The 10320-nt window shown below is 45.7% G+C and overlaps 1 protein-coding gene across 1 annotated transcript; it reads left to right on the forward strand.

The window, feature by feature from the left end:
- Window positions 1-1146: 1146 nt before the first annotated feature.
- LOC102833274 (granulocyte colony-stimulating factor receptor-like) lies at window positions 1147-6299 on the forward strand (the record flags this gene model as incomplete). Its single annotated transcript, XM_006878088.1, has 7 exons — window positions 1147-1335; window positions 3720-3821; window positions 4460-4606; window positions 4739-4879; window positions 5042-5135; window positions 5350-5431; window positions 5820-6299. Coding segments are annotated over 7 exons (1235 nt in total), but the record flags the coding sequence as incomplete, so codon positions are not given.
- Between the last annotated feature and the right edge of the window lie 4021 nt (window positions 6300-10320).

Below are 10320 nucleotides of genomic sequence, written 5' to 3' on the forward strand. Positions count from 1 at the left end.
TTACTGCTGTTTCTCTTCATTTTGAGTTGTGCCCCATCAGCAAATGAAGGTCCCAAGGGCTTTACTCCATTTGCATCATCACAGTCAACTCTACTTTGAAGAGGCAGCTCTTCCCCAGTCGCATCTTGAGTGCCTTCCAACCTGAGATGGACAATAAATAAGGAAGATCATAGATGAATTGATGCTTTTGAGTTGTGGTGTTGGAGGAGAATATTGAAAGTGCCATGGACTGCCCGTAGAACCAACAGATCTGTCTTGGAAGAAGTGCAGCCAGAGTGCTCTTTGGAGGACAAGACGGCTAAACTTCGTCTCTCATACTTCGGACATATTGTCAGGAGGGACCAGTTGCTGGAGAAGGATGTCGTGTTTGATAAGGTGGAAGGTCAGAGAAAAAGAGGAAGACCCCCAGTAGATGGATTGGCCAAGTGGCAATATCAATGGGCTGAAGCGTGGCAACAATAGTGAGGTTGGCCCAGGATCGGGCAGTGTTTCATTCTGTTGTGCATAAGGTCGTTAGGAGTCAGCACTGACTCGATAACACCTAACAGCAACAACAACAACTCTACCTGATGTGGTGCTGTAGGATAAAGCACTGGACCGGAAGGTTGGTTTGAACCACAAGGTCAGCAGTTCAAAATCACCAGCCGCTCCTTGGGAAGCCTATACACGGTCACTATGATTCGGAACCGACTCGATGGCACTTAACAACAACAACTCTACCGAGGACTCCTGGTTTGGCACTGAAGGATAAGCACTGGGCTGCAAACCAGTGGTCAGTGGTTCAAACCCACCAGCCACTCCTCAGAAACCCTATACAGTATCACTCAATTCACAATAAAAACTTTTTTTAAAAAAAGAAATCCTGTGCTTGGTTGCTATGAGTTGGAACTGACATTTAACAACAATTCTACCTGAGGCACTATGGTTGGTTGCATGTATCATATCATTTAAACCACACCAGGACCCTATGAATCAGGAACTGTTATCATTTCCATATTACAGATGAGGAAACTGAGGCTCAGATGTTCATTTACCCCAGGTCCCCCAGCTTGTAAGCAGCAACCAGTACTGAACCCAGGCCTCTGACTCCAGGGCCTGCCTTTCCTTTACCTTCATTCCACTCATTGTCTCCCACTCTGTCTCCAGGCCCACCACTGGCCAGACTCTATGCTGTGGCCCGAGATCCTCACAGTCTCTGGGTGGGCTGGGAACCTGCCAGCACCCAGCCTCAGGGTTATGTGATTGAGTGGGGCCTGGGTCCCCCCAGCCCCAGCAGCGGCAATAAGAACTGGAGGATAGAGCATAAAGGGACCATCGCAGGGACCTTGCTACAAGGTGAGCAGACCTGGGTGTATAGGGAAAAGGGGGAGGGGTAATGCTTGTTTGACAATGGACAAGAAACCATCCTAGAGAAGCACATTCCACAGCCTTTCTGGACCCTTAACTTTTTTTTTTGCCGTGAAAATCCACACAACAAAGTCTTTGCCAATTGAACAATTTCTGCACACGTAATTCTGTGCATTGATTATATTCTTCATGTGGTGTCACCATTCTCCCTATTCTTTCCAAATTATTCCACCACCATCAACATAAACTCAAAGCTCCCTAAGCAAAATTCTCCCTTACCCTCTTCCTGCTCTCCTTGGTAACCACAAACACATAATCCTTGGTTTCTGTATATGTGCTAATTTCATATACCTGAGCTCATACAGTATGTGTCCTTCCGCAACTGGCTTACTTCACTCAGCCTGGTGTCCAGATTAATTCATGTGTCGCAAGTCTCTCGGGACTTCATTTCTGTTTACAGCTCACTAACATTCCATTGTATATACCACATTTTGTTTACCACTCATCTATTGATGGGCATTTTGGTTTTGTTTCCACTTTGGGGTTATTATGAAGAGTGCTGCAGTGAATATTGATTGATACACAGGGTTCTGTTTTCTGGCATCCTGCTTTCTGAGTATGATTTCCTAGGATTGAGACTGCCGGGACATATGGCAGTTCTATGCTTAACTTTTTGAGGAACTTCCAAACTTTTCCACAGTGTTTGTACCATTTTGGACTCCCACCAGCAATTTCTCCACATCCTTTCCAACACCTATTGTTTTCCTTTTTTCTCTTTTTCGATCATTGTTATTCTAATGAGGTGAGATTGAATCTCATTGTGGTTTGGATTTGCATCTCTCTATTCACTGGGAATTGTAGTTGTTGTTGTCAAGTGCCATAGACTCAGATCCAACCCATAGCGATTCTGTATAAGGTTTTCGAGGAGCAGCTGGTGAGCCTGAACCGCCAACCATGAAGTTCAAACAGCTTTGTTGTCTGGCGCATTGACCCACAGCACCACACCAGTATTCCATTTGCTGTGAATGCTTTTGTTATTGTTGTTAGGTGTCATCGAGTCAGTACCGACTCATAGCGACCCTATGCACAACAGAACGAAACACTGCCCCGTCCTGGGCCAACCTCACAATTATTACCATGCTTGAGCCCATTGATGTTGCCACTTTGTCAATCCACCTTGCTCGGGGGGCGGGGGGGCCTCCTCTTTTTCTCTGACCCTCCAACTTACCAAACATGATATCCTTCTCCAGGGACTGCTCCCTCCTGACAATATGTCCAAAGTATGAGGGAAGAAGTTTGGCCATACTGGCCTCCAAGGAGCACTCTGGCTGCATTTCTTCCAACACAGATCTGCTTTGTTCTTTTGGCAGCCCATGGCATTTTCAATATTCTCCTCCAACACCATAACTCAACTGCATCAATTCTTCTATAGTCTTCCTTATTCACTGTCCAGCTTTCGCATGCATATGAGGTTATTGAAAATACCATGGCTTGGGTCAGGAGCACCTTAGTCCTCAAGCTGACATCTTTGTGGTCTTGTGCAGCAGATTTGCTTAATGCAATAGTCGTCTGATTTCTTGACTGCTGCTTCTGTGAGTGTTGATAGTTGATCCAATAAGAATGAAATCCTTGACAACTTCAATCTTTTCTCCATTGATAAGAATGTTGTTTATTGGTTAAGTGGTAAGGATTTTTGTTTTCTTTACATTGAGATGCAATTCAGTGCAATGCAATCACCTCATTAGAAGGGTTAATACACTGAACTTCAAGGTTGATTTGAATCACAAGGTTGGTGGTTCAAACTCATCAAAGGGTCCTCAGAAACCCTATACAGTGTCGCTATGAGTCAGAACCGACTCAGTGGCACTTAACTACAACATTTGCTGTGAGTGGCATTGGGTTTGGTAAGTGGGTTAATGTCAAATGCATCTTTTCTTGTGCTTGTCGGCCATTTGAATATCCTCTTTGGTGAAATGTCTGTTCAAGTTCTTTGCCCATTTTTTATTGGCTTGGGATGATTTGATTTGGGTTGTTTTTCTTTTTGTTGTTATGTTGTAGAAGCTTTTTGTATATTTTGGATATTAGATCTTTGTCAGATGTCCAGTTCCCAAAAATTTTCTCCCAGTCTTCAGATAGTCTCTTCACTTTGTTGATGAACAAAGGTATTTCATTTTTATGAAGTCTCACTGATCTATTTTGTCTGGATCTTTTATTTAGAATCAGGAAGTTCTTCCAAGTTCTTCTTCAGCATCACTGTCTTGCTTCCTCATCATCTGAAGAGATTAGACCAGCAGCAGCATGAGGTCCAGTCTATTCCTGACTAGAGAGCTGAGGTTATCACCTAACCAGAGCACCCCATTTTCTCTTCACAGAGAACATCAGACCCTTTGAGCTCTATGAGATCACTGTGACCCCTCTATACCAGGACGCCGTGGGACCCTCCCAACATGTCTATGCCTACTCCCAAGAGAAGGGTTTGTCAACTGTCAGATCCCTTCCCAGAACCCTCTCCTACTTTCCCAAGACCTGCCTGAGCCCCAATAATCAGGAATATAAAGAAGCATATCTTCCTTCCCTACCTGTGACCCTGGAAAGGTGCTCTCTCCCAATCCTAAGATTACCCCTAGCTTACACTTAACCCCTGGAAAAGCAGCTGGAGATAAATGAGGTGGTGAGAGTGACAGAAATTGGGCAGTGGGTTTGCCATAATTCAAGGAACAAAGCTGAAAATTTAATCTATTGCCTTGGCAAACATTAGTGTCACATGAGATAGAAATTAGACAAAGAACCTGACACTAATTCAAGGGGTGTGTGGTAGAAATCAGACTCTGAATCAGACAAAATCAAGCCTGGCAAAAATCAGGTAGTAAGGTTTTGGAGTCAGACAGAACCAGGTTCTTGCTTGACCACAGTTGTAGATGGAATTCAGACAAAGTTCGTAGAAAACTGAGCCCACTGAGCAGGGGAAAACCAGACAGCTTCCTCTCATGCTCTCTTTTCTCACCCAGCCTGCAGTGCATCCCACTTCTCGCATCTGGTTAGACATAAGGTGTCCAGTGAGCCTTTCTGTCCTGCCCTGCTCCTGACAACTCTTGTACCTCTCTTGTCTCAGACCCACCCCGTGCCCCAGAGATGCATCTGAAACACATTGGCAAGACCTGGGCTCAGCTGGAGTGGGTGCCTGACACCCCTGAGCTAGGGAAGAGCCCCCTAACCCACTACACCATCTTCTGGACCAACACTCGGAATCAGTCCTCCTGTGAGTTGATCCCAGGAAGCCCAAGGGGAGGGATGATGGAGGGAAGAATGATGGAGGAAGGGAAAGAATGATGGAGGAAGCCTGAAGCCTCCGCATCCAGGCCCAGGCTGACTGTTCTCCCCCCACCTCCAGCTGCCGTCCTGAATGCCTCTTCCTGGAGCTTTGTCCTCCACGGCCTGGAACCTGCCAGCTTGTATCATGTCCACCTCATGGCCACCAGCCAGGCCGGGGCCATGAACAATACAGGGCTCACCCTGATGACCTTGGCCCTGGGTAAGGAGACAGAGGCTGGGCAGAGAGGACTGCTGGGAGGGTACCCAGATGCCCCACCAAATACTCCCCATTCCAAGAATACATCTGCCCTGGGGTCCCAGCCTGAGAGAGAAGGCCTTACCACATGCACTCTAACCATTTCTGGCTTTCCCCTAACCCCAGATGAGTCTGAGCTGCACATCCTCTTGGGCCTGTTTGGCCTTCTGCTGTTGCTCATCTTCCTCTGTGGGGCTGCCTGGCTGTGCTGTAGCTCCAGGTGAGTCCCTTTGAGAGAACTGACGCAGGCCTGGATGGGTCTAAGTACCTCCTAGTCCTCCAGGCCTTGGGGGCCATGTCTGGGAGTCTGAACCCTCTGCCTTCTCCTCTGTGCACTAAGGGGTCCCCCCTTCAGCCACTGGAGTTGAGTGGGAGGAAGGACTGGAAGATAAGAGGGCATGCTGGGCCCAGTCCTTACCTGCCCACTTCTCCAGCAGGAAGAATCACCTCTGGCCAAGTGTCCCAGACCCAGCCCATAGCAGCCTGAGTGCCTGGGTGCCCACCATCATGACGGAGGTGAGAAGCCTGCAGGGAGAGGGAAGTGGTGTGGAGGTGTTGGCTTAGGCCCAAAGTGAAGGGAGACCCCCTCTGAGGACAAGCACTTGGCCCTGCCATCAATTCCTATGAAGATCCCTTGGAGAGAAACGCACCTGAATTTAATACCAACTCCCTCCTCCAGTCTGAGCCCCAGCCCCTCACTGTGCACTGGGACTAATCACAGAATTGTTGGGAAGAATCATTGGTGAGTCTATAGAACACCCAGTAGGTGTCAGGCATATGAAGTCTGTTGAAAATATTGCCCTTTGAGTTCCAGGAGGAGATCAACAGAAGTCAGGAAAGGGCAATGGCTGGGGCAGACATCTAAAAATATACCATCCCTCACCTTATATGTCCTTGTGTCCAGGAAATCTTTCAGCTGCCCAGCCTTCGGGACCCTGGCATGCCCCCCATCGCCAAGATCACGGTGATGGAGGAGGAAGAGAAGAAGCCAGGGCCCTGGGAGTCCAGTGACAGCTCCGGGACCTGTGACCTCCCCACCCTGGTCCAGGCCTATGTGCTCCAGGGAGAATCAAAAGAAGCTTTCAGTCAGCCCCAGCCCCAGTCTGGCCCCAATGATCAGGTCCTTTACGGGCAGGTGTTGGGCGGCCCCACAAGCCCAGGGCCAGAGCACTACCTACGCTGCAACTCCACCCAGCCCCTGTTGGGAGGGCTCACCCCTAGCCCCAAGTCCTATGAGAACCTCTGGTTTCAGACCAGCCCTCTAGGGGCCCCAGTTGCCCTATCCCCAAGCCCTGAGGATGATTGTGTCTTTGGACCATTGCTCGACTTCCCCCTGCTACAAGGGCTCCGAGTCCATGGAGTGGAAGGGATGGGAAGTTTCTAGGGCTTCCTGGGACTGCCCCATCTGCGTCTGGCCCCTTGGAGGCTTGGACTGCCCAAGTCAAGTCAGTAAGCTAAAAACCAACCCCGTCTCCAAGCTCCTCCTGGGCTCCCCTATCCCGGGTCCCATCACCCTCCCCTCATGTCCTGTCTCTGTGGGCTGGACCTCCCTGACAACCTGCACACTTTAAGAATGCTTCATCCAGCCCCACCCACTAACATTTGTACTTGTATCCTGTCATTTGAGTCTCTTCAATTGGCTTTGTATTTTTTTATTTTTTGAGAAACTCTTGAGTGTGCCTGAGTCCCTCTTCTTTTTTCTTTTCAGGCCTAGCAGTCAGGGTGGGCCAGGGGTGGTTCAGTGGGAGAATTCTCGCCTTCCATGTGGGAGAACCAGGTTCAACTCCCATGTGCAGCCACCACACATCTGTCAGTGGAGACTTTAATGTTGCTATGATACTGAGCAGGTTTCAGCGGAGCTTCCAGGCTAAGAAGTAGGGCCCAGTGATCTACTTTAAAAATCAGCCAGCGAGAATCTAGCAGATCACAATGGTCTGATAGGCAACCAATCATGAGAATGGCACTGGCTGGGTCCTGTTTTATTCCATTGTACTTGGGGTCATCATGAATCAGGAGCCACACATCAGCAATGAACAGGAATTGTTCATTTGTTTATTAATGACTTTAGTCATTCTTTCAACCAGCTCTCACCTAGCAACCATGCCCTGTGTTGGTAGCAGAGTCAGAAAGGATTCAGTTTGGTGCCCTATCACTGGGCTTCCTTTTTAACGGCAGAGACGGCAACACTGAACAATTAGAACACACTGTAAGGATTGCATAGAGAGAGTCACAAAGTGCAATGGACATGGTGAATAAACCTCAAAAGACCAGCCCCTTATTTCATAAATATTCATATATTGAATGCTTACAAATATTGCTTCAAGGGTTCCAGTTCATACATGCATGGGTTTATTCCACACAAAACATGTTTAAATATGTCTCTGGGATCAGTGGATGGCTGCAGACAAGTTTTCTCCAAGATACACGTCTCTTAGTCTCATTTTTTGTTGTTGTGAATTGCCATTGAGTCTGTCCCAACCCATAGTGACCCTGTAGAGGGTTTCCAAGGAGCAGCTGGTGAGCTTGAACCGCTGACCTTAAGATCCAAAGCAACTTTACAGTCTGGCACATGACCCCACAGCAGCACACCGGGACTCCAAACTTTTGTCTCATTAGGGGGACTTCAAAAAATGGCCCAATTCAAACAGTGGCTTCCAAGATGATGTGCTAGACCAATAAAAGTCAAAGCAGAAAGATGAGCTTGGAAGATTCAAGAGGGATCTCAAAGAGGTAATTTTTTATAGATTTTCTCAAAGGACTAAAGACAATCACGGGAGCGTCTTAGAAATTTTTAAGAGAATGAAATATTATATTAGTGAGGAAAGACCGGGAAAGATGCACCAAGAAATTTTTTCAAATCACAATAATGTACCTGCTCATTCTTCAAGGATAGCAAGTATTGTCCTACTAAAATTTTGTTGGAAAACCTTACTCCATCCACCCTACATCCCAGATCTTGCCCCATCAGACTTCTTTTTGTTTTCAAAACTCAAAAAACATTTCGAAGGAACATGATCTGAGTCCCTCGAGGATGCCATAACTGTCATTTTGACCTTGTGTAAATTGAAGAGCACAGAGTTCTTTTGGGAAGGTTACAGAGATGGAAAAACTATCTTCAGAAGTGTATAGACCTAGAAGGAGGATATGTTGAGAAACAATAGCTTCACATTCTGATAATTTAATTTAATAAAAATTTTTATGCTTTTCTAGCAAAACTTTTTGACTTACCAATGCATACTAGGTATTGGAACTTTGATACAACCATCTCACTTCATTAGCATAGAGGTTACAAGTCGGGCTGCTAACCTCATGGTCAGCAGTTCAAAACTCCCAGCTGTTCCACAGGAGAAAGATGAGGCTTTTTGCTCCTGTAAAGATTTACAGCCCCAGAAACCCTATGCAGGGTCGCTATGAGTCGGAATCGACTCCACAACACACCACCATCTCACTTCAATCATGTCAAGAGGTAGCATAGGATCAAGAGCTAATGGTTGCATGGGGAGGAGATAGTCTCTTTAACAGATGGTGCTGGCAGAATTGGAATGCGATATGCAAAACATTGAAACAAGACCTTTACCTCACCACCTATACAAAAACCAACTCAGCACAGTTTAAAGACCTAAATGTGATTTCCAGAATTATGAAAGCCATCAATGAAAAAATAGGGACAAATGTGAGGGCTCTAATACAGGGCATACACAGACTACCAAACATTTTGAAAATTACACAAACAAAAGTAGACAAAATAGATGATTGGAACATACTAAAAATTAAAAACTTGTAAGCATCAAAAGACTTCACCAAAAGAGTAAAACGGACTCTTTTTTACAAAATTCTTTTGTAACGACACATTGTACAAGGGACTAATATCTAAAATATATAGGAAATTACAACACCTCTATAAGAAAAAGACAAATAACCCAATTAAAAATGAGTGCAGGACATGAACAGACACTTCACCAAGGAGGCGATCCAGGTAGCCAACAAATATATGAAGAAATGTTTATCATCACTAGTCATTGTTATTGTTGTTGTTAAGTGCCATCGAGTCAGTACCGACCCATAGTGACCTTACGCACAGCAAAACAAAACACTGCCCGATCCTGGTCAACCTCATTACTGTTGCCACACTTGAGTCCATTGATGCTGCCACTTGGCCAATCCATCTCATTGGGGGTCTTCCTCTTTTTCTCTGACCCTCCACCTTACCAAACATGATCTCCTTCTCCAGCGACTAGTCCCTCCTGACACTATGTCAGAAGTAATAGAGATGAAGTTTGGCCATCCTGGCCTCCAAGGAGCACTCTGGCTGCACTTATTCCAACACATATCTACTGGTTCTTTTAGCAGTCCATGGCACTTTCAATATTCTCCTCCAACACCACACCTCAAAAGCATCAACTCTTCTACAGTCTTCCTTATTTTCTCATGCATATGAGGTTATTGAAAATACCATGGCCTGGGTCAGGCGCACCTTAGTCCTCAAGCTGACATCTTTGCTGTTCAACACTTAAAAAAGTTCCTGTGCAGCAGATTTGCCTAATGCAATACATCATTTGATTTCTTGGCTGCTGCTTCCACGAGTGTTGATAGTTGATCCAAGAATGAAGTCCTTGACAACTTCAATCTTTTCTCTGTTGATAAGAATGTTGTTTATTGGTCCAGTGGTGAGGATTTTCATTTTCTTTACATTCTTTACATTAGTAAATATTTTAAGTCCTCTTCACTTTCAGCAAGCAAGGTTGTATCATCTGCATATCGCACGTTGTTAATGAGTCTTCCTCCAATCCTAATGCCACGTTTTTCTTCGTATAACCCAGCTTCTCAGATTATTTGCTCAGCATACAGGTTGAATAAGTATGGTGAAAGAATACAACCCTGTCATACACCTTTCTTAATTTTAAACCATCCAGTGTTCCCATGTTCTGTTAGAACAACTGCCTCTTGGTCCAGGTACAGATTCCTCCTGAGCACAATTAAGTGTTCCGGAATACTCATACTTCGCAATATTGTCCATAGCTTGTCATGATCCGCACAATCGAAAGCCTTTGCTTAGTCAGTAAAGCACAGGTAAACATCTTTCTGATATTCTCTGCTTTCAATCAAGATCCATCAGACATCAGCAATGAGATCCCTCATTCCACGGTCTCTTCTGAATCCGTCTTGAACCTCTGGAAGTTCTCTGTCAATGTATGCTTGCAGCCATTTTTGTATTATCTTTAGTGAAACTTTACTCACATGGAATATCAACAATATTATCCAAAGTTTTCTGCATTCCACTGGGTCACCTCTCTTTGGAATGGGAACAAATACGGATCTCTTCCAATCAGTCGGCCAGATAGTTGTCTTCCAAATTTCTTGGCAGAGATGAGTGAGTGCCTTCTGTGCCACCTCACTTTCTTGAA

Source organism: Chrysochloris asiatica, unplaced genomic scaffold, assembly GCF_000296735.1.
Source record: "Chrysochloris asiatica unplaced genomic scaffold, ChrAsi1.0 scaffold03062, whole genome shotgun sequence".
NCBI classification, from domain to species: Eukaryota; Metazoa; Chordata; class Mammalia; order Afrosoricida; family Chrysochloridae; genus Chrysochloris; species Chrysochloris asiatica.